Raw genomic sequence first — 25810 nt, 5'->3', positions numbered from 1 at the left:
CAGGACAAGAGAAGATAGTTAAGATAATTTATGAGCGCCTGGGTAACTCAGTCGATTGGGCATCTGCCTTCAGCTTGGGTCATGATCCCAAGTCCTGGGATCGAGCCCTGAGTCCAGCTCCCTGCTCGGCGGGGAGCTTGCTTCTTCTTCTCCCTCTGCTCCTCCCCCCTGCTCGTGCTCTCCCTCATGCTCTCTCTCTCTTAAATAAATAAATAAAATCTTTTTTAAATAGATAATTTATATAAATTTCTAGGGAATACAAATATTTTTTTTCTTGGTCATTTAACATACCCAGGTTATTTTTCTTGCTCTTTAATGTTAAAATGAAGGAATATATGTAAATGATGTAACCATTATTTTAATTTAAATTGAAATGTGCATGGATCTGGTCATAATATTTTGTGTATCAAGAAACAAAACGAACAAAACAAACAATGATCTCATGTCACCGAACATGGGCAGCAGAATGGAAGGTAGAAGATTAAGGAAAACATCCGTGGCCTCCAATTATGGCAAACTAAGTTACAAAAATTCTTTCCTTCTCAACAAAAACTGGCTTTACATCTATAAATGAATAATAAAATCCAAATGAGCTAAAAAGAACTAGATATTATGTTATGACAATTGTGATGCAGGTGAGCAAAGCCAGCTGATTTATTTTCATAAATATTATCTCATATTTTGCCAGTCACAGAAACCAGTAAAAAAGAGATTTTCAAGAAGGAAGAAAGAGTCAATAATGTAAAGTGATAGGAAGTACAAAATGTAAGTGATCCATAAAAATGGAAAAGAACTGGAAAAAATCATTATGTTAATTGGTTAAGAGGTTATTGCTAACCTTTGAGTCTTCAGTGCTGTAATAGCACCAGTAAAACCCATGTATGAACTGGCCAGGTGAATGAGTGCAAGATGAAACAGCGAGAGTAACTGGTGTTTCACTGTTTTTTTTAAGAAATATGCCACAAAGAGTTTGAAGGACTATTAGGGTTAAGAAAATTTTTCTAAGTTTAGATGTGACCTAAATAATTTTCTACTCTAAGAGTAAATAGCATATGGAACAGAAAATATTGAAATTTCAAAAGCAAGTGGATAACCAAAAGAATGCTGGGCACCAGGGTTTAGTGAGAGAGGTTGGCAGATGGTCAGAAAGAGTTTAGAAAGGGAAAAGGCCCCAGCTTTGAGACACAAAATAAGGAAAACAAGAAAGGTAAAGAAAGATTTTTAGTTTCAGTTAGTCTCATTGTTTTCATCCAGTTTTTACTGCTAGGTGATCGATTCCGTAAATATTAAGGATGTACTATTTTCAAAACGACTTCAAAAGAACTATATTTAGCACAGGCCTTTCAAAGCTGTACTTCATTTGATAACTGTTTGTAGTCCTGGGTCTTTAAAAACTAACAAAAAATATAATTCACCCTGGATACATTCTTATTTCTCATAGTGAAAGGGTATTATTAAATTTGATAGGAAAGGTGAACTCGAACTACCTGCTAATTTGTGACATCATAGGGAGGTAAGTTGTGCTGCTTAATATTCTCTTATTCAGATAACTGGTGCAAAGACATGCTGTCAAATACCATTTATGTTGTAGCTATTGTATGAAAATGTTTGTGTTTATTTAGGACATTGTATAGTAATTGATTGATCATTGGTAATTGATTGATGATTTAGGTCTGAAATGATAAGAATGGCAAAATCATAATGATAATGATATTATTTGAGTCCACTTCTTTTCCCTTTTCTCAAAGTAGGATTTATACCAAAAAGCAAAATTTGTGCCTATCTAAAAGATCCTTTCTTACTTTTAATTCCTACCCAAAATACTTACCTGCAGTTATTTTATTGAGCAAGGACATTTAAAAGACAATTAAAATTCAACCATACTTTGCTTAAACAATTTGAATGATTAACTATAGTAATTAGCTTTGAGTAAATTCATAAAATAAATAGAGCCTTGCTACTTCATAATTAAATAAAACCCCAACTTCCTGCATCTAATTCTGCATTCAGATGATCAGGGGTGCTATTTTAAAGTACTTTCAGGAAATGGGTGTAATGATTTTGTTGTTGTTGTTGTTCTTGCATTATTAATGAACTTTCATTCAGACTACAGATTGGCAATTGGAGTTGTTAGATAAAGGGAAGTGAGTATACGAATTTTCCTAATAATATATACCAAAGAAAAGGCCTCCCTACTCCTATCCATCCTCTAGAAGCTTTACTGCTTCTTATAATAACATTTTAAGTACTTTTTTTATAACAACATAGGGTGTAAATAAGTAAATATTGTTATTTCCTCAAGCAACTGAGCTAGATTAAGCCTTACTAATTTATATCAATAATTGCAAATTGTATAGAAGCTAGTACACTTAATTCCTTTTTAATGTTATTTGCATATTCCAAAATGTGCATTTCCAAGATAGGAACAAACTGATATATTAAATTTTTTAAAATGCTGGTTGGCTGGAAAAGGAAAGAGATGACACACTGCTATTGGTGCGGATAGGTTTATGACATGGCTCTGAAATATGTTTTATAACTTCACTGTGCCATTAGATACATCTGAGCTTAAAGATATTTCCCTTTCCTTTAGTTTTCCAGTCATTTTATTTTCACAAAAGAACCACATCTTGTCAATTATTTTGTGATGCTCATAATGGAAATTCCTGAAACATTAAGAATGGAATCTGATTTTAGAGTCTTTTCAGTGATTCTCATCAATTTATAGATTCTCTTACTTTATTCTGTGAGATACTGGTCCTGAAAGATGTTCCATAAATAAAGGTTTTTAAAAATACATACTAAGACCCTGTCTAGGAGTATTGCAGTATGCTTGTTAACATGTTCAAAGCTCTGAGAAGTTCTGCAGGAAAGCAAACTTTTATTCACACAGTCAGCCCCCAAACTTTATCTGTTGTGCTTTCTTTTAACATGATCCCTCTTGACCATTTTCTGAAATGTTTTGGCCAATACTATTTCAGATAATATAACTGCACTTAAATGTCAATTTTCTTCATTCTTTCATCTTTCCTTAGAAATGATTATCAACTGAACTCTAAAGCATGTAAATAAGCCCTTTTGCATGAAATTCAGGCTCCTTACAAAAGAGGGATGAGTAACAGATATCACATTCAATAGCTGACGTCCCCGACACATTATATGACTAGGATACATAACTAGCTAGTCAGTGGCCATGATGGAATGAGGTCTCCTTAGTTTTTCTGTACAGAATCCCCTTCCTTACATACATCCCTATATTAATACTGTTTATTCATCAAGTATCATTCTGCTCCCACAACAAAAGCCCTGAACCTTAGAGGACATCAAATCTGTTCTCTTTCCTCTATCCTATTCCTCCTGCCCCAAGGCATCTCAGAACACAGGACCACCAAACAAAGAGTTAACATGGACATATCATACTGAATAGAAACGATTGGAATTTGTAAAGTTAATGCTTTGAAATGTCAGCTTTAATTAAATTTGACAAAAGCTCTTGAATACCAACTCTACCAAGGAACCAGCTTCAAAATTTGGAACAATAAAGAAGAATAAGGCATGACCCCACTCCCTAGGTGTTCACAGTCTCCTTGAAAAGAAAGACAGACATCTAATTATAATAAGACATTATATATACTATCATTTGCTATTTCTTAAGTTGCTTTGACGATGTAATTTATTTCCAACTGTTTATTCAATTGGCATCATGTGGGACTGGCAAATACTCGTTTTCCACTTAAATATTTTATTGTCTTAAACAGAAAATAAGTAGAAAATCAATTTTTTTATTTGTCTGATGACATGATTAATGATTTCTAGATCCAGTTTTCGTGTTGTCCAGAATCCTACTGATATTATAAGAATTGGTATACTTGGAGATTTTTAACTAATTTAACTACTTAGAAGAGTGGACAGTGGTCACTCTGTGTCTCATCATTCTCCTAAAAGAGATTCTTAGCAGAGGTTAAAAAGCTGACATCTGATATTTCATATCTGCAAAGAGATGCTTCCTCGTTAAAAATATAAAACATGTTTAATGTCATTTAATTTAATATCACTTTTTGTTCTATCTACAAATTATATTTTATTGGAACTACTGTGTGCTGTATACTTGTAGAACATTTGACAAGCACCAGTGCATTTAATAATTTTGTCTGTAGTTCCAGGCAGGAGACAGTCTCATAGCCTCCTCTTTGCCTTCATCTGTATTGAGCTTACATTCCTGGAAGCCACAGGCACAGACTTCTCCAAAGCCAGTAGTCTCTCTTTCAAAGATAAACTCAAGAAGTAATCTAATTTTAAATAATGGAAGTCTTCTTCAGAACTGTAGACATTCATCTGCAAAAACACACTTTTACCTCTAGGGAAAGGTCAGCAGCAAGCCCCACCCAGATCTTTGCAGGGGCCTTGCTTTAATACACTGGTTTCATTCTGTTCGCAGAGCACCTTTAAGTGCAGCTAGAATATCCTCACGAGTAACTTGTCAAAAGTGAATGTGGGCCAAGTTTGTATTCAGTTCTCACAATATTAAAAAAACGGGGCTATGGGTTATATGGCAGTGTTTCTAAACTGATTATCCAAAACAGAGGCTCAGCTTGATGCCAATTCTTTACGTGAACTGCCAGACTAAACAAGTACCTTTTGAGGTTCATCCATCACAATTTATGATACATTAAGCTAAATCTAATGTTCTCTCAGGCTGGTGTTAGGGGATTTTCAATAGTCAGACTAAGAAATTGCATTTGGGGAAAGGGATTTCTCCTTTCTTTTTACGTAGAATTTCTTTAGTTCTATAGAGTCTTGTTATGTCTATTGGATTCTTGTTATACTCTGGTACTAATCGCAGATTGATTTTAAGCATTTGAAATCTTAACTGGTTAGCAGCAAATGACTTTAAATTAACATTGCATGAACTATTGTAAATTATTCGCTGAAAAAGAGTGTTTAATTATAAACGAAGAAACCTGCTTCCCAGTTGATTAACTATATTAAACACTTTATATTTTCAAAGCTCTACACTATTGCTAAGAAGCTGTTTCTCACAGTGGGTCTCAGAGGGAGCCTAATACTATCACCTCCTATTTTTATAAATGATGCACTTGACCCATAAAAATTAAATTGCTTATATTGGACCACATAGAAATGAAAAACTAGAATTAGGTTTCATGATCTTAATGTACCTGTGCTTAGTTTACAGAGCCATGCTTTTAGTTTTCTGAAAAGCTGAAGTTAGAAAATCAAATAAATTTAATTGCACTTACTAGAGATGGTGACGTGCACGCACGCGCATGCGCGCACGCACACACACGCAGGATTTCTTTTTCCTTAGAACATTTCTGTTCTGTATGCGAAAGTAGGTGTTCTGTTATAGGGTAACATAAAACAAACTCAATGAGATGGCTCTCCAGTCAAATGATCCATGCTACTTATTCTGATGTTCCTTAACTTTAGCTCACTTGCCAGACTGACTTGTCCCTCTTTTCCTTTTTAGAATCTGTCATTTGGAAGACTAATGCTATTGACACTGGCCAAGTTATAGAGTGGTCTGATACTGAGAAAAACACATATTTGTAGCAATGAGTTCATTTTAAAAGCCCACTTGATTATATTGCTTTTTATAAAAAAATATAGTTGTATATCATATTGAATTTTATTTATTAATCATTAGATTTATAATCTTTAATTTTTTTTTACTTTGGATTTTAAAAGTTATTTTCCATGAATAAAGCAGTTTGTAACACATAATATATATTGTGATTTTATGTTGTTTTTTTAAATCCGTGGTTTTGGATTGTTTTTGTTAAGTCTATCTAATCTAATGAGTTTTCAGTTCTCTCAATAGCAGTATCAGTTTAATATGTCACTACGCAGGGAACAGAGCTAGACAATAGTAACTGCCTAGTAAATAAATGGTAGTCACTAAAACATCAGAATTTTTGTTTGTATATGGCCACCAACATAATTTTGGAATGAAATTTATTCTAACTGTATCTCCATATAAAGCTATTAATAAATTAATATATACATTTAAATTTCGAAAATTAAGAATTGTCTGTTTAAAATTTTTATTTAGGCATATCATTTTTCTATAGAAATAGAAAAAGGAAAATTCTTACCAAGTAAGAGGAAACTCATTTGAATATTATGGTGCTAACAAAAGTAAATGCTCCTTGACATACTATTTTTTTAGGACTGTTAAAAAAAAAGAAAAAATATTATATGATATGGTTTACTTTGTGTTATAGAATTTTAATTGCAGGGGTGCCTGGGTGGCTCAGTCAGTTAAGCATCTGCCTTTGGCTCAGGTCATGATCTCAGGGTCCTGGGATGGAGCCCCGCATCGGGCTCCCTGCTGAGCAGGGAGTCTGATTCTCCCTCTCCCTCTGCCTCTCCCCCAGCTTGTCCTCACTCTCTCACGTGCTCTCTCTCTCTCAAGTAAATAAATAAAATCTTAAAAAATTGCATTTGAATTACATTTGAATTACATGTGCGCAATGTGCTACAGAAATTTAATCATTTGAATTATATGTGCACAATATTATATACCAAATATAATAGCCAAATATAGGCATTTTCAGCACATTTATCTTCCTAGATACAAAGTCTTATTTCAATGCCAATAAAAATATAAATGTATGGCACTGGATAATAGAATGACATAATTTCTCCTAATTTTATTTACAGTCATGTACTGATAAAGATAGGGTTAGGAATAAATAAGGTTCATAAGTTGCATTTTATTGTGGAAAAATGTAATGAATAACAATAGGAGAATGTGATTTAAATATTTGTTTTTTGGTGTTTTCATTAAGTTTGAAGCTTTGCACCTTTTCTAAACAATATATTTTTTAAGATTTTTAAGTAATCTCTGCATGCAATGTGGGGCTAGAACTCACAACTCTGAGATCAAGAGTCTCATGCTCCACCAACTGAGCCAGCCAGGCACCCCTTCTAAACAATATTTTAAAGGATTCTCTGACAATCAAATTTCTTCAAACTTCTAATATATACTATGTAGAGTGTGGTTTTTCTAGACATGAGTATCATAAAGGTTGGATGGATAAATTGGACTGTAATCGATGAGTACACAATTTGCTGTACCAATATATGAGGGTAAGGGTTATGTCTACTTTGTTCATCGTGTGTAATAAGGGCCTTATCTAGTACCTAGTCATGAACAGGAGCCCTATAAATTTTTCTTGAATAAAAAGAAAGATATAAACATCATTTTTGATATTCATTTATCTCTCCTCACTAAAATGCAAACAAAAAAGCAGATGAAAATATTTGGGGCTGACGAGTAAAAAAAATTAAAAGAAAAATGTTTAAGATTAAAACTGTATTAAGCTCTAGTGCATTCTTACGTAGTTCTATAGATTTCCATGGTATTTCCTGGCCTTAATGGAATGAACTAAGGAAAATCAGGTTAAACTCAGCAAAGGTTACCCAGAATGCAGTTAGAAGGCCTCCACTATCTGTGGGTCTTCTAAATTCACGTCATTTTTGCCAGTGTCATTTATATATGGTTTGATGGTAAAAGTGAATGGTTAATATTTTATTCTAATAATTATGTTGCCACACATATGCTACATATTGTCATATAGGGATATAAAGTGATATGAAGGGAAAGGGAAATGGATAGGATGTTAGTAAAGAGAAGAATGTGTGTCTAAGAATCACTGCCAGGAAAAGAAACAAACCCTATTGTTTATTGAATCCCACAGTATCATTCAAAGTTCAGAACTGGCGCCTTAGGAGACCAGTAGATGCTCCTCCAGAAGCCTCTGGTAGTCATCACTGCTGACCCAGGCTGTGAGAACAGTACTGACCTTGCACCCAGAAAGCACTGCTGTTAGGATACAGACACAGCATGTTTTCCAAACCATCTGCCGAGAGGTTCCTCTGGCCATCTGCGCGAGAGAGCCAGCAAACAGTTTCAACTGGAAACATCTATGTATGGTGGAATAGAACAGTCACAGCAAATGTTTTGAAAACAGTTTTCTTTTTCAATTCAGATTATTTCAATCTATGAAAATGCATTATGAATGTGAACTGACTCAATTCTTACCAAACTAGCTTTGGTCAGCATGTAGATAAAATCGTAGAAGAATTTTCTTTAATCTGACATTTGTGCAATATTTGAGTTGTCTGGGAAATTGTGCCCTCATTAAGGGATGGCATAGATATCGAATTGGGCTTAATGATCCATATTATTACTTTTAACTCTAATACTTAATGATGTTATATAAACAAGTTGCATCATTTGTTCAAAATTCAATGGCAACAATGTTTAAGTATCACATATAGACTTAAAGCATCTTTTATGTCACTGGAAGATATTACCCAATTTATAAAAATCACTGCTTAGAGTCTCTAAGTGACTTAGGTCTTCAGATATTTCCAGATTATTTGAATGAGGTTTATTGACATGCACCCTACTTGGGAATAACAAAGAAACATATATACATTTTATTTCATTTTGTTTTACTTTGTTTCAGCTCAGAGATGATTACCTAAGTGAATGAATCTTTAACATTGTGGAAGTAACACTAACTACTTATGGAATTTTTATGTTTTAGCATTAAAAAAAGGACGATTTTGGATCACACCAGATCCTTATCACAAAGATGACAACATCCAGATTGGGCGTGAGGTGAAAATATCTTGCCAAGTAGAAGCTGTTCCTTCTGAGGAGTTAACATTTAGTTGGTTTAAAAATGGTCGCCCATTAAGAAGTTCTGAGCGGATGGTTATTACACAGACTGATCCGGATGTCTCCCCGGGAACGACAAACTTGGACATCATTGATTTAAAATTCACGGATTTTGGGACATACACATGTGTAGCATCTCTGAAGGGAGGAGGAATATCTGATATCAGTATTGATGTTAATATATCCAGCAGCACAGGTAAGAAGCATATCTGTGATACAAAAGATGTTCACATTGAGAATAATTTCTTTATGTTTAGCAAACAAAAGTCTTCAGCCATGCTAAGTTTCCTTATTCTTTAAGTTTCCTAAAACCAAAATCTAACATTCTGAATGCCCAATAAATATCACGTTAAAAGTGATATTTTTATTTTGATTTAGATTTACATGAAATTTCTATTTTTGTTATTTCTATTTTGATTTAGATTTACATGAGATTTTATAGAAATACTGAAAATAAAAGTAATAACATTGGCTATGACAGGTATAGGCTTCCAGATTAAATAATAACAGTTTTTTTTAATTAACTAGGAAACCTCTATAGACTCTAAAATTATATTAATTAATAAAGTTAAACAACAAATGCCTAAAGAGCTAAGACAAATTTTGGAAATGTTAAGCAAACAAAATATTTAATCCTAAGAAGAAAATACAGATTTATAAGAAGTGTATTTTCCACCAATGAAAACCAACAATAAAGGTGTTAAACTTGTAATCAGATATAATTTTCTGAAGAATGTTTTGATAGAATCTCTTCACAATGAGAATGATTAAATAAAAAAATATATATTGGAGTGAAATTCCTTCTTTTAAAATTAGAAATGAAAAATGTTATCCATTTTCTCTCAATTAAATGTATAGATGAGGTAAATTATAGGATTATGGCATGGGAGGACATGCTAGCTTACCTCTTAGGATGTTTTAAAGCCCTGTGATTCTGTGAACTACAATCAGTGTGCATCCAGACAACACTTTATTTCTTTTGCCAGCTTGTTACCAGACTGAATTTCAATTTAGGATTTCTATATAATTTGAGGGTGAATAATAACGTGTTGAAAACATAGAGCACACATGTAGCCGGCAGACATACTGTTTTGAGAACATTTCAGCGGCTTTTCCTTTCCAGTCAGATGGCATTTTGACTTTCATCCAGTAACAGATTGACCTGTGATTTTGTATCTTCTCATGATTCTAAGTTGCAGTGCATGCTGGATTGATTTTACTCCTTAAGGGATATAGGTCCATTCTTCAGGCTGACCAAATGTGCTTACTTTTCACATTCTGTATTATTTCTAAGAGAGAGTCCATTTTTATCAGCTATCATTAATGTAAAAGGAGGTTAGAGTGATGAGAGTTACTTGTGTTTGGACAGATACCCCTTTCTAGGAAAAATAATAATAATTAATAATAATAATAACTATTTGACTAATAACGGTTATCTAACCTTTATTTCCAAATCAGTGCTAGCACCAGGAGATGGACTCATTTTAGGATATCTAATAGAAAGCTCTTGATGTGCTTGGTCATCATTCGTTGAATTTTTCATTCAGTCACAGATATCCATTGATTGCCTACGTTAGTGTGCTAGGTGATATCCCACAATGGTATTTCCTGTCAGGATGACAACAATTTTGTAAGATCCAGGATTATCTGTCCTTATGTATGAGGGACGATTTTCCAGAATTATGAGCATTGCTTTTTTTGTTTGCTTGTTTGCATGTTTTTGTTTGCTTGTCATTGCTGTTGTTTTCAGAACCAGTGACACAAACCCAGATCCAAAGAATTCAGGCTGCTTTCGAAACAGGCTTGTCTGATGATAGCACGGTTCATACAACATTAAACTTAGACGAAAGAGGAAGCATAGAATGGGCAGAAGATAGGAGCATTATATAATATCTACAAAATTAGTTAATATACGACTCACATTACCCACTTCAAACTCTGTACTGTAAATGGCAGAGAAGATAATTAGCATTGATTCGTGAACTTTCTAAAAATCTTAAAAGAAAAATGCCAAAAGATGATCAGAAAAGCAGAATATATTCGAGAAATGCCTCTTAGTAATAAAAGTTTACTTGTAATAAGTAAAATTTCTTAAATGATGATTATTCTATCCGATTACCAAAAGTAGCAACACTAGAGATAAAAGAGATAATATGAAGTCCTCTTTCAAAACACTCCCCTTTGCTGTCCCCCACCCATCTTAGACAAACCTGGTTATTATCTGTCTCCTCCTTGGAGTGGAAGCTCCCTGAAGCCTGGGTCTTTGTCAGTATTGCTCATTGTTGTAATTTCTGCATCGGAACAATACATGGTACTTTGAAGGTATGCAAAGGTAATGATTAAATAAAGAAATGAGCTAATTTATTCACGTAGCTTTCCTTTCTAGGTTTTCTTTCCTCCTATTTCCTCTGAAACATAGGCATTTGGCATCTCTCTTCCCGCTCTTGTAATTCCCTACTGACTTTAAGAAAAGTTGTTCAGCATACCAATTTATACTGTGATTTAAGATGTTGTCACTCTTACGGGCAGGAATGGTTCCATCATTTGTGGTATCCAGTGAAAATATGAAGCAGACCTCTTGTTCAGAACTTGCTAAGAATTTCACGATGGCAACATCAAAGCATTAATTTAAGCGCAGGGCCCTTCCAAGTGAGTCTGCATAGGTGGCATGGTCATGGGGCTGGTGGCCTGAGCAGGGGATTGTATTCTGATAGAAAGGCCTGGAGAAGATGTTTAACCCAAAGGATGAGTCACTGAAGGCAATCACATATTTTATCTTTATGCCAAATCTAGCTTTGATGTTCTGTTTTGATTACAGTAGAATGGAATACCAGATTATAATATAAAGATTTATAGATCTGAGATTGTGTGATCCAACTGGTATCGAAAAAATTATTTTCATCTTCACATAGTAGAAGACTACACTTAAAGCAGTGCTTTAATATGAAATACGGGAGATATTCCTGGGGGTAGAGTTTGAACAGTGAGAATGAACAGACTATAACATGGAGGAAAATCTTGGACTCCATTAATTCTGTGAACCACACAGGAGGATTCAGAGGAAATTCCCACAGATTGGACGAGTAAAGTCGAAGAGAAAGAAACTACTGTTAAGATATAAGTAAATATGTGGGGACCTCTTAGATTCTGGATTTTACTAGTTCTATTATTACTATTTTAGGGAATTTGGGATTGACCAAGTGGTCAGTAATTTTGTTATGTGTTAGACATTTTCTGTATGTTAAATGTACGCTATTTAGGGTGACATCCTAAACTTAAAAAAAAAAAAAACCCTAAACCTTTTGTTTGTCATACAAAATCTTACATTGAATCCTAGTTGCTCCCATGTTTAAGAGACATATAAGAAATTTATTAAGATGAGAGTGAGGCCGCATAAGGCACTTCTGCCTAATACAGTTAGAAAACCTTTTTTTTTTTTTAAATGACAGCCACATCTCTAGATATACTTTTGAGGACTTTTAAAACTAAAATATAAAATATCTCAGGAAGGTAATCCTGAGTAAATCCAGGTAAATCCTAGTTTACAGAATTACTAATATTTTTAAAACATAATGATTTGATTTTAGAAAAACTGAAGAGAAAGGCTACATGTATTTTGGAGTTTGTCTCATACATTTGGTTGAATAGTACAAACTATGATATGTGATGATAGATTATATCTTATTTCCACATTAATTCAACGTTAGCTTTTTTTTTGTCCTAACTCTGTAAACGTTCAAATTATTTTATTGTAAGTATTTGTTGTTTTGTTGATTCAAAATCCATGTTTCTGGCAGATTCTTCTACTGCATTATTGCTCTGTTTCTGGTTCCATGTCATATGATGATGGACAAATGGGCCTTGCTCATAAGGACTTTACTATCTAAGTTATCAGATGACATAGAAATTAGGCCCAGTATACAGTGGGAAGGAAGCTGTACTTAAATTTGATCAGACTTCTGTAGTAATTGTGAATGTTTTCTTCAATATTGGCCCAGGAAAGTTTCAGAGGAAAATGACATTTGAGTTAAATCTTGATGGAAGTAGCATTGTGATAGAGACAGTGGAGGGAGGGGACAGCTGGCAAAATCTACAGGATGAAGAAAGTCCCAGGGATATTAGGTGATTCTTCATGTTCTGCTTTTACTATAGGATTAATATTAATTGATATTAATATAAGCAAGTTATATTAATGGAATTAATTAATTTATTTATAGTAACTTATCAGTTAAAAATAAATCTTCTGAAATTCTCATTGTTATAATTCAATTTTGTTAAATGAAAATCTTCCACGCCGAAAAATGCATGTGAATTTAAGCCTAAAATTTCAGCAACGCTTAAAATCAACCCTTAAATTATTTTCACCTGATTGTTATTCATTTGAACCAATATAATTGTTATTATAGATATTTAATTTTCAGAAGGTTTGCTGAAAAATATTCCATTGCTTCCTCCAGTGTTGTTTTGTGGCAAAGTCTTTAGGTCCTCGTTAGCTTGCATGTTCTCCTCTGCATGACCTGACAAACTTATAGGTTTATAGGAAACTCAGAAGCGTCTACATCATGCTCAAAAATATAAACTGTGAGACTGGGCGGAATTCCCAAGGTGAGACATCTGGTGGGCAAATAGAGCAGAAGACTCAATACAGATCTGATTATTTTTTTCCTCGCTTGTTAGAATACAGGAGCATTTTGTATAGCAGAAAATTGAACTACACTTAGGGAATTAAAGCAGAGGCAACAACATAAGCATAGGTGCACAGAGGTGACCAATTGAGTAAATCAGTTTGAAATTTTAGCTTTGCTGCTGAGTACCTGACTGGTTACTATAATTGTGATGATTAACAAATGTCTGTACAAGTATTCACATCAGTGAAATAAAAGTTCTTCATAACGTAGGAAGATGGTACACAACTAATAAGAATAGTTAATGAGCTGGAAGGCAAAAGAAAAATATAATTAAGTCCAATTCACTGATTTGCTTCTTTGCCCTTTTCCAGTTAAGGAAGAATAGCAACTCATGAAATTCTGCTGATTAAAACTAAGTTCTGTAGAATGACTATAGGTGAATGATAGATCCTTTTATGTAACAGGAAGCCGTAAGTAAAACCCACACATGTGAGATCTGACAGTGCTTTGATCAGAGGAAGCTTCCATGCAGTCAGAAGTTATATAATTGCTTCCTAAATTACTGGACCCAGAAAAAATCATTTTCTTCCTTGACTCCAAAATTATGAAGTTCAATCCATAACCTCTAAATTAATGGTGAAGAACAGAGGCCAGCCATCTTTTTCTGTAAAGGGCCAGATAGTAAATATTTTCGGCTTTGTAGGCTATGTGGTTTCTGTTGCTACTATTCTACTCTGCTATTACAGTGGGAAAGCTGCCACTGACAATAAAATGAATGAGCATGGTTGTATTCCAATAAAACTTTATTTACAAAATTAGGTGGTGGGCCATATTTTGTCTACAGGCCATGGTGTGCTAATCTCTAACCTAGATTTTGGAACTCTATTAAGAATTAAAATAATAACAAAACTGAACTCTGTGGACATATTAGGAAACTCAGTTAAACCCACAAATAACTGTTATTTGTGTATACAACCATTAATATATTTTCTATAGATTGACGCAGAATCTCAATCTTTCTCTATTCCTCATTCATTTGTATATCTTGAGTCCCTTGTTAAGCTGATCATTGTCTGCTAGAGTGGTCCAAGTTCTAGAATTATATATCAGGGTCTCCTGAGATTACTTGAAATTGCTCAAGTCTCATTCCTAACATACAGTATTTTCTGCTGCCATTCTATTCTGCTTGTGACCTCTTCCACCTATCTTGTATCTGTTTCTACATTTCTTAAAAATTTTTTTAATTAACATATAATGTATTATTTGTTTCAGGGGTACAGGTCTGTGATTCATCAGTCTTACACAAGACACAGTGCTCACCATAGTATATACCCTCCCCAATGTCTGTCACCCAGCCACCCCATCCCTCCCACCCCCCTCCATCTCTGGGCTGGGCGACTAATTTTCAATACAGTTCTTTTTTTTTTTATGTTATGTTAATCACCATACATTACATCATTAGTTTTTGATGTAGTGTTCCATGATTCATTGTTTGCGTATAACACCCAGTGCTCCATTCAATACGTGCCCTCCTTAATGCCCATCACCAGCCTAACCCATCCCCCCATGACCCTCCCCTCTAAAACCCTCAGTTTGTTTCTAGAGTCCATCGTCTCTCATGGTTCGTCTCCCCCTCCGATTTCCCCCCCTTCATTTTTCCCTTCCTACTATCTTTTTTTTTTTTTTTAACATATAATGTATTATTTGCTTCAGAGGTACAGATCTGTGATTCAACAGTTTTACACAATTCACAGTGCTCACCATAGCACATAACCTCCCCAATGTCTATCACCCAGCCACCCCATCCCTCCCAACCCTCCACCACTCCAGCAACCCTCAGTTTGTTTCCTGAGATTAAAAATTCCTCGTATCAGTGAGATCATATGATACATGTCTTTCTCTGATTGACTTATTTTGCTCAGCATAATACCCTCTAGCTCCATCCATGTCTACATTTTAAAAAAATTTTCTTTGAATGGCTGAGGAGACAGTGAAAAAAACACAACTTTAAAAAAATGAGGCACACTCTGAACTTCAGAGTCTCCTGATTATGGGGTCAGTTTGCTTTTTTCTGAATGGCTGATTGGCCACTTTTCACACTGGCCTCAGGCAGGACTGGTTCTTACAGACTAAATTTACTCTCAGTGCTGAAGCTTCCTCTCTCAGTCGACTCTGGTGCTTATTGGAAGGGGTATTATATCTGTCCTTGATATGGGCCAGAAAGAAGCATTGCGTTCTGAGCAGTGTGTCAGTAGGGAGACTGTTGCTTTAAAAAACAGTGAATTATCTCTTCTACAGCCTTTCCCACTTTCTTCTCATTGACTGTTCTCTTCTCTTACAGTGTTGGGACTGGAACTAAATGTGGCTAGCATATATCTTTACTGTGGTACTTAGAGCCTTAAATTGCTGTTGTACTTTGTGAATTTCTGAGAGAGACACTGAACTGCAACATACTGTTTTTAATCACCTCATACACAGAACGTTCCTTAGGAAATATTGGGTTATGCATACTCATAGAGATACCTAATTCCTTTCATCTGTGCTTTCAGTAAAGGATGGTATTACTGGTAGCCTGTATGGTGGGCATGCCTATAGAATTCATATTTAGGTATAGTAAATTTTACCAAGAAGAATATTTTATGCTTAACATTGCTTACTTGAAAGTAAGTTTTACTCTTTAAATTAAAAGTTTTCATTTTAAAAATTATTTAATAATTTGGAATTATTTCTTCTGCTCACTTATGTGAATCTTGCACTGTTCAGTGGCTGATGCAGGTTTTCTGCAAAGGAGACATGTAAATGGAACAATCTAGAAGTGTTAGGAGTAGCTAGGGAACTTGTCTGGAATCTGTGTTCATATAACTACTATGGCTTTTATTTAGATTGTATGTTTAAGATAATAAAATTAGTAGAAATAGCAAAGTTTTCTAAAGATGTTTATACTCACTCTTTAGTAAGTTTAACAAAATATCAGTTGTCCATATCAAATATTATTACTTGCATTCCCTCTTACTATTATTGTCATTTAGTTTCAGGTAGCATTAATAGAGATTGTAGCATTTGGATTTATGTCTAATTCTGTGTTGTCTTTGATAACAACCATTCAAATAGTCAAAAACCCATGCTTGAATATTTTTAAGGTTAAAGGTACCTTCATAAGGCTTACCAAGTACCATATTAAAATGTGATGAATGACCTAAGAGAGAAATTGTTAAATTACACAAAATTAAGGCAAAGACCTTTACAGAAACCTCCTGAAATTTCTGAAGTTTTTCTTAATGGAAATAGGAACACCACCACAAGAAATGTACACAGTATTTATGGCTCATTATCAGTATTTTTTCCTTCCATCTGGTATATCTGACCTTTATTTCACAGTTTCTTAGCCTAAAGAAACTGCCCTGGGTGGAGGAAGATGGAGGCTTGGAAATTTAAATTTGAGAGGCAAGGTCAACTACAGGGCAAGCAGGAATAAAGCCAAGTGTCCTAATAGGGCAAAGAGAAATTAAGTATAGCTGTCACCTGCAAGTCTGGGATTAATTCATGAAACATAGTGCACATTCAATCCAAAAAAGTTTTATTCAACAACCACTATAGGAAAGGAAATATAGGAAGAAATAAAAATGGATAGGATCTCATTCACAATTGATTTGATATCCTAGTGGAAATACACTTGAAAAACTTTAATAACAGATGAAGTCTAGTGTTACTTTACAAACGATCAGAGGAATATAGAAACATGTAGGATGAAATTATTGAAATCTGGTCAGCAAGAGTTTCATAGAGCAGGTGGCATCTGAGCTAGATTAAAAATAAGGATTATATGTCACTAGATCTTAGAAGAAAATGAATATAATTAGATCTCATTCACTCAATCAAGAATGATGGAAGGATTTTATCAAGGGGGCAGTATGATCAGATTGGTGTTTGGGGGCCTAGTCATTGGATGAATCTTCAGAGTTCCAAAAAGAGACAGAGAAGGAATGGTGGAGAAATGAAACAGTTTCATTTAGAGATAATGTGAGAGTGAGAGCACAGAAAAATTTTATTAGGAAGTGATAAGGCAGTGGGGATGGGGATAGGCAATCCTCTGTGGATGTGTCCTGAGATAAGGAAAGATAACAGAAGACTTAGGTAATAGAAAAAGAAGGAGCTTCACTCAGGAATGTCATCTGAGGAGTCAGTAAGCCTCTGCATCTTAGATTCCTTATCTCTCCATTATAGCTTTGGAATATTTTTAAGGAAGAGTTTGAGGAAATAGAATGGAAAAAAGGAACATTTAAAAAAAAAGTACAGATTGGAGGGGTGAAGGGAGGACTATTTATTCAGCTGAAGAGATTGATAGGAATCAGATGAGGCACTGAGGAGCCCTCATAACCTCTCCCGTTAAGGGCAGTTTAGTCAGTGGCCAATGGTCTCCAGTCAGTGTAAGAGAGCCTGACTGACCTCAGGCAGTGTATGTTATGAGCATGTCCAGAGCTCATGGACTTAGGGCCATGGACTTAGGGCCAGACCCATTTTTACCACTTAATAGCTTTATGACCTTAGGTCTGTCTGCACCTCAAAATTTTTCATCAGTAGAATAAAGGGATCAACTGGGTAAGTGGTTTTTAAATGGTGTTCTAATGACAACTAGGGATTTGGGAGAAATATTTTCAAGGGCTACTGCACTGCAGAGGTACAGTAAATAACCAGAGAGAATTTACGCCCCACTTCTTTTTTTTTCAACTTCATTCAGAGCTAAGCCTTTATCTCTCTTATATTAGGACTTCTATGTAAGATTATATTAGGACAAAGATTCTGACCCAAATTCACACACATATATGTGCAAATGGTATTAAACACACATAGTGGAAAACTATTTGCTTCTATAAGTTCTTCTATCCCTTCCAAAGTATATTGTGCTTCTGTGATTCCAAAATGTTATACCCAAGTTCTTAGAATATGGTAATGCCATGTTCTGAGTAAAAGATTTTTGGTTGTGGGAGAGATTTAAGAGGACAAATTGATTTGGGACTATTTATAGCTGAGGGGTTGGTAAGACATCCTTGTGTTTCTGGTGACCAATTAAAAAATCAAGTTTGATGACCAGGAGAAAGGTCATGAGTAAAACATGATTTCACAAGCAGTTGCATTAATTAGAAGTAGATGATCTTACCCAAGGAGAGATTATAAAGCAAAGATAAAAGATATCCAAGGAAATGTTGGAAAAAAGCAAAAACCATGAAGAAAATGAGAAAAAGAGTGGTCAATGGAAATCAAGGGAAAAGAGCGCCTCAATTTGTGTGGAACAAGGGAATATCCAGGGGAAAACGTATGTATTTGCAGCATCTTTAGGGCATTTAATACCTCTTCATCATCATGAAGAGGCTTGTGAAAGATTATATTTGTCCCAGATACTTTAATAATGATGCATGGATTTTGATAATGGAAGCAACTCTTATTTTCCTTCAAGTGAAAGGATTGTGGATTGAGGGAGGGAGAGAGGAAGGGTGGAATGGAGGGGGAGAGAGAGAGAGAGATTTATAGAAAGTAACATTTACACTAATTCTCTTTGCAATAAGATAATTTAAAGGAGTGATAAGGAATATTTGAAATGGTTTTAGTTGGCCTTATTAGTAAGTTATAAGTTGTTTTGAGAAGCATGAATTGTATCAGTGTTTTTGCTATTTATTTTTTTGGGAGGACATAAATGCAAAGATTTGCTGCATTTAATTAATTTCCTATTTTCTATAATAGTTCAATAAACATTAATCATGTTTGTAATTAGAATTTTCTCACATAAAATTGAATCTCTGTAATTATGGAAATAACATTGGATTCATAGTTTTCCTCCAATTATTCATCTTAAAATGCCCTTCTTTCCCCCAAAAGTCAAAACAAAGTTTCTACCTTACAGGTTATAGTTTAACAGTAGTCAACTAGCTATTGTATAATTACTATTCTATGTGTTGAGTATTTTCTTCATTTGGCAAAGTTAAACACTTTTTGAAATTCCTGGATTACATTAAGATAAGAACAGGTCAATGAGAAATACGAAAGAATACCCAACTTATGCTTCCTATACTCTTCATCCTTTTAAAATGCAAGCAATGGGGACATTGGAACTATTTGAATTTTAAATTACTAAATATAAGTTTCTCTAATCTAATGAGGACTGAACACCATTAATTAGTTTCATAATTTGCATTTAAAACTATAACTATCAATAATTTACTACAGTTAAAGAAAATCTTATGACAATATAGTCATTAACTGAAGAACAATAAATGTTTCCCATCAAATTTTTATTTAAGGGTGGAATATAAATTAGGATATGTTATTTAAAGCTATACTACCAAAACTCACTCTGGATCTTTTGCCTATAGGAGAAGAGAATTGTGGGAAGTAACATTATATGTACTATTTATGTAATTATGATCACACTTCAGAATTTTATGTTTGTAGATGACACTACCAATTTACCATTATCAACTGAGGAACAGAGAAATGAATAGAAATAGCCATGGAGACTAGATCCATAGACTTAATAGTTTGCTCACCATTTTGCTCTTGTGGAACAGAAGCTCTAGAATCCTAGATCTTTTGGCATCAGCTAGAACAATTATTTTAGTGATTTAATTTTGTTTGTAGTATGTGGGTTTCATTTTACAGTTTAGAATGTTTTACATCAAAGCTATTTCTTTCAAGAGCTCCAAAATAGAAATTAGAATTACCATTAATGCAAAGAACTTTCCCTAAAGAATATGCTTACAAATGAATATATTTTGTTAGTAAAAGGACCTCATTAATTTTCATAGTCTTAATTTCTCATCCTTCATTGTGGCATATCAGTGAAGTTAGGAAAGAGATTAAATAAATTTAGAAAATCATTACAACTGGAATTTTGGTGATGTAATTTTGGGATATTTATGAATTATGAATATCTATTTTTAAAATAAAAGATTATTGGGGCAGGTCCCCAGACACCTACTTTGTAAATCATTTTTAAAATATTTCTAAATGTCTGATTTACTGGCATAGTTTTTAAATATTGAGGACACTTCTTGATTACCTAATACCTTTCATTTTATAGAGAGGGAAATGGGCCCCAAAAGTACTTGCTTATTTCCTAGAGGCACATTCTGATTTAAGCTTACAATCTCAGATTCAAAATCCAGTATAAGAGCTTGCAGCATGCTGTACAATGTTATATATCATAAATGGATATTTCTCAGTGATTCTGAATTCAGTTATACTCTTTGACAAGGGTTTTGCATGAAAGAATCATTAAAGGCAGGTCTTAAAATATTCCAGAGGGATTCAGGTAACATTCTAGTTGGATCATGTGACCATGCCCTCTGTGGATGACAGAACACAACATTCTCCCCTACTCTGAGAACACCACTCCAAAGAGTGTTAGGATGTTAGGTCCCATTTACCAGTCTTATATTCCAGGCACAAAAGCGGAGTGAGGCCTTACCCTATTCCAACCAAGGCACATAGCTTGAAGAGTATTCATTTCACCAAAGAAACCACTTTCAATGTTATGCTAGGTTAAAAATCCTCTCATGCTGCTCAACATAATTATACTTATCCTATCTTCCTGAGAAGGGTGGACCCAGGGGTTGGGTCTTTAAAATACTACTTAACCACATCTGGGGGCTGAGTGGCATAGTTTAAATATTAATGGTAACCCTAGGATATACATTAAAACTTACGGCACACAAACATAGATCACATTGTTTATGGTGAAGCATTTATTTTTAATTTTATTACAGCATAACAAAATCACAGAGAAATGCATGAATGTCAGCATGCAGCCTCAAAAGTAACAACACATTATCTAACCACACAAAATTTAAGAAACAAAGCTTTACCGTATGCTGAAGATTCAAAGTAAATTATAGAGCACATAACATTGAATACCTACTTACAAAAAAAAAAAAAACACAATAATCTAAGATGTTTGGAGTGCTTTTTATATTCCAGTTGCTGGGCTAAACACTTTTTTTTTTAAGATTTTATTTATTTGAGAGAGAGAGAAAGAGCACAAGCAGGGGCAGGGGCAGAGGGAGAGGGACAAACAGACTCCCTCCTGAGTGGGGAGCTCCATGCAGGGCTTGATGTGGGGGTCCTCTCTGGGCTCGACGCCAGGACCCTGAGATCATAACCTGAGACAAAGTCAAACGCTTAACCGACTGAGCCACCAGGCGCCCCTGGGCTAAACACTTTAAAGTGAGAACTTCACTGAATCCTCAGAACACCATTTGAAGTAGGTACTACTGTGAATATACTCATTTTACAGATGAGAAACTTGAACTTTAGAAAGCATAAGTAACTGTAGTAGGCCTCAGAGTTTCTAAGAAGTGCAGTAAGGTGTTGAACATAGGTCATTTCTGGCTGTAGAACCCAGGTCCTTTATAGAAAACACACAGCCTCTCAATGGAATGAAGCATGCATAATGAGATTTCAGGCTCCTGAGATAAAGTGCGAGAAAGGTATTTTTGATGAGTGAATTCATCTCACAATTCTCAAATCATATTGTGTCTGCCTTTCAAATACATCTTTGACTAAGCAATTAGGGCCTAAGAAGACCTGATGGGTGAAAGTCAGCCTAAGCAGCAGCTTAGGATCAGGACTGAAAGCATTAGAAAAAGGGGACGTGACAGTATTTGTAGGGACACCACAGAACTAAGGACACTGGGCTGCCCTCAAGTGCCTAACAGGCAAATACGTCAGGACTTCCCAAATTTTAGAGATGTTCTCTGAGTGATGACTAGATTAAAAAGACATGAAATGTGAAGCATATCATTGCACTTTATTTTTTTTAATTTTATTTTATTGTTATGTTAATCACCATACATTACATCATTAGTTTTTGATGTAGTGTCCCATGATTCATTGTTTGCATATAACACCAGTGCTCCACGCAGAACGTGCCCTCTTTAATACCCATCACCAGGCTAACCCATCCTCCCGCCCCCTACCCTCTAGAACCCTCAGTTTGTTTCTCAGAGTCCATAGTCTCTCATGGTTCATCTCCCCCTCCGATTTCCCCCCCTTCATTTTTCCCTTCCTGCTATCTTCTTTATTTTTTTAACATTGCACTTTAAAGAAAGGTGCTATGTACAACATGAAATATACTGGTAATTTAAATACGTGAAGTAGAAATAATAAAATGACAGGCAGTTCAAATGTCTGCATCTAAAATGCATTTAGTATGAATTACAGTCCACTATAAAGGAAACATAAGTCCACTTTCACCAAGTCTGTCTAAATAATACTTGTAAACAAAATATATTTAGTTGACATTTAAGCAGAAATATCCTTGCTTGGGAATAAAATGCAATGTAAAACCATATTAATAAAATGCTACTAAACTCTATTCACACTCACATATTCATTCAGAATGAGTTATGTATCATTCCAATCAATGGCATTATATGAGTTTTTATGTGTTTTTAAAATTAGGCTCATATTTTTATTGTATCATTCTGTACTTCTACAGACTGGCAGAAGGGACCATAAAATGCAATCATGCATTGGTAGAGTATCTGTTAATAAAGTATTCATGTGTTATAAAAAAAACCCTCTTCCTATTTTTTAATTGACCAGTTAGTTACCTACTAACAGATCTGTTAATTAAACCTCATTTGCCCTAAAGAACATGTGGCCTTGATCTGTTGATGGAACATTGTGTTCACTGATTGTTTCATTTTGCTCTTGACAAAGCGTGAAAGAGCCAGCTTCATTTTATGTCAAAATGTTTATTAAAATGGCAGTAGTGTCTATTTCCACAGGATAAGGCATATTCAGTGATACATAATCAGTGGTGTAATTAGGGAATTTGTAAACCACAAGCATTGTCCAGAGTGATCATTTATAAGGGGCCTAACAATGTCACATGGATTCTACAAGTAGACAAATGGCCTTTTTATTATAGAAGCAAATTGATTTTTCTAGCCATTCTGCATTGAAGAGTTTACCACTGTGAGCAACAGTTGCTCTAGAAAGTAAAATAAATTGTGGATTGCTTTAAAGCATCTTTCTTTTGCTATGCTTTCATAAAATGCATTTGATATATAATTTATAGCTTATCATCCTTTTAATTTAGAATTCCTTCATCCACAGGAAAGCAATCACATAATTAACATGATCAGACAGCTCCTTTTTACTTACCAGTCCATGGTTTTCATGGCAACACCCTGACCTTTGTGAAAATGGACAGCACTGACATTTTGTCATCCTCATAAGGGAGGAATAGATGTATTTCGGAATGTCTAAACCTCTTTACTTCATAGAAGCAGATTGAGAGCTGGGATATCTGTATTATGTGCCATTTTAGGATAATATCCAAACACACAGATCAAATTATTGTGTCTGATGAAAGAAATTTGCGACCTTCTTTCCTTGGATGTCAGTGGGGGAGACCTCTATTCAGATTTTTTAAAGTTCATTCCTGTCCTTTCTAAAATGCTATCTTCTTCAAATACTATTCTCATCTGAAATGAATATATATCCAATGGTCTTGATCTTTTCCAGGAAAAGAACAAAAGAAATGCAGATATATATATATATATATATCTCCCACACAACTGACAATGGCAATGTAAGGTTTATTTATACATATGTGTGTATGTATATGTACATATATACATATATAATATAATATAATATAATAAACATAACAAAATATTTCTTTGGCCCTGATGTACCCATGTTCAATACTTGAGATGTTATGGGTATAAATAAAGCAAGACCTTTATTGGTGAGATCATTGATATCTCACCAATAAAAGGCAATGATAAAAAAACATAATAATTAACATATATTGAGTATTTACTATATGCTAGACCTTGTGCTCAATATTTTATGTATATTATACTGTTTACTCTTAAAAAATGTAAAGTTGCTATTATTATGCTCACTTGATTTAGAGAAAACTGAGAGACATAGGTTAGAGAGCTTTCTGAAGGTCATGCACCTACTAGGTGGTAGCTAGGATCTGAATTTAGGCTGCCCACCTGAACCTTGTTCTTTACAAGTGTATTACACAATTCAAAGTACTTCACAGTTCAGGGGATACTCTAATGTGCATTATACCATTGTATCCTAAATTATCATTAAAATCTTTTCATCAGCCTTGTATGCAGATTAAGAGAACAGATTAAGATGACCCAAAATTGCACAGCTGGAAAGTGAGCTGGGTTTAGCCCCAGTAAGATTTCTAATCTTGTACACTTAGAACTCTTTCAAACTCTCCATGTCCACTAAAAGGGGGCTTCTGATTTCAAAATAATTATGAGCAATTACCAGTTACAAAGAATCCTCCCTATTTATCTGTTTCCATAATGCATAGTGCACTTTTTGAAGGTAGTGAATGGCCTAATTTATCTCTCTTGCCCTTAGTCTTAAGGATATTTATCTATTGAAGGGGCTCTAAAAGGTGTGCTAAAATGAACTGGTGTTAGTTCTAAAATAACACATAAGTTTTCAGACATGCAGTGCTGCTTTTGTTATTCCCAGGATGTTTGCTATTGATTTAAGGGATAGTGCACACATATAAATGTATTTGGATAAACCATTTTAAGAGCAAGTAGGCAAGGACACAAATATGTTACAGAATATAAGAATTACAGGAAATTGATGATCTCTGAGTTAATTTTATAGCACTCTCTCCTGCTTGTTATTTTTAGTTTCTATAACAAATGTTTAGAATGCAGTGTTCAACTTCTAAAGTTGAAATTCTTAATCGATTGCTTATACCCAAGTAACTGTCGTTTTCCAGCTTTACTCTGCATTATTTAAAAAAACACCTACCAAAAATGAAAGGGAATTTGAATAATAGAAAGTTGAGTTGAAGAATTAGTCCCCTACTTCCCAGAAACGGTTATAGATTGATTATCTCTTCATCAGATAACCTAGTCATATTTTAGTAAAGATCTTAGTACTTTATTTGATGTTTTAACTCTTATAATACCTCCTTTCTTATTACAGAAAAAAAGTAAGTGCTTCTTTTGCAGCCCGTATTTCTTCCAACATTCTCAGGCTAGTCCAGACTCCTACCTTGCTAAAATTTTAGCATAATTTGAGTGACTAGCAAGCAGAACTATCTTGCTCCTGTTTTTTCTTAATTTAGTTTTTTTTAAAGGTTTTCTACATGAGAGACTTTATATACTTAATCAGTGGCCAGTTATTTCTATATTTCAGTGCTTGAGAAACACATACAGTAAGTCAGGGAAGGGAAATTAAAAACAGAAAAAAAAAAGGTATCCTTTCATGTCTTTCTCCAAAGAGGTAAGTAGAAAATTCTCTTCTTGATACAAACTTATCTTAATGATTCTAGAAGATATTTTCTTCGAAGCTCAAGTCGGAAAAGCAAATTACACGAAGATCCTAACAATGCCAGATACTTGAATACTGCATTTAACCAAATGCTACATAAGCAGCCCTTCGCTTCAGTTCCCATTCACTTATGTATTTCTGAGGC

At 34.4% G+C, this 25810-nt stretch overlaps 1 protein-coding gene across 3 annotated transcripts in view; it reads left to right on the top strand.

Moving 5' to 3' along the window:
* The window catches only part of MDGA2 (MAM domain containing glycosylphosphatidylinositol anchor 2), a 797037-nt gene that overhangs the window by 568574 nt on the left and 202653 nt on the right, over positions 1–25810 (top strand). For all 3 annotated transcript variants that reach the window (XM_078053641.1, XM_078053640.1, XM_078053642.1), the window contains one exon: positions 8577–8906. In XM_078053641.1, the coding sequence (XP_077909767.1) occupies positions 8577–8906 (330 nt within the window). The remainder of the gene's footprint in view (positions 1–8576; positions 8907–25810) is intronic.

This window comes from Halichoerus grypus, chromosome 8 (genome assembly GCF_964656455.1).
Source record: "Halichoerus grypus chromosome 8, mHalGry1.hap1.1, whole genome shotgun sequence".
Classification (NCBI taxonomy): domain Eukaryota; kingdom Metazoa; phylum Chordata; class Mammalia; order Carnivora; family Phocidae; genus Halichoerus; species Halichoerus grypus.
The sequence above is the reverse complement of the archived record's forward strand: the minus strand, read 5'-3'. Positions and strand labels throughout refer to the sequence as shown.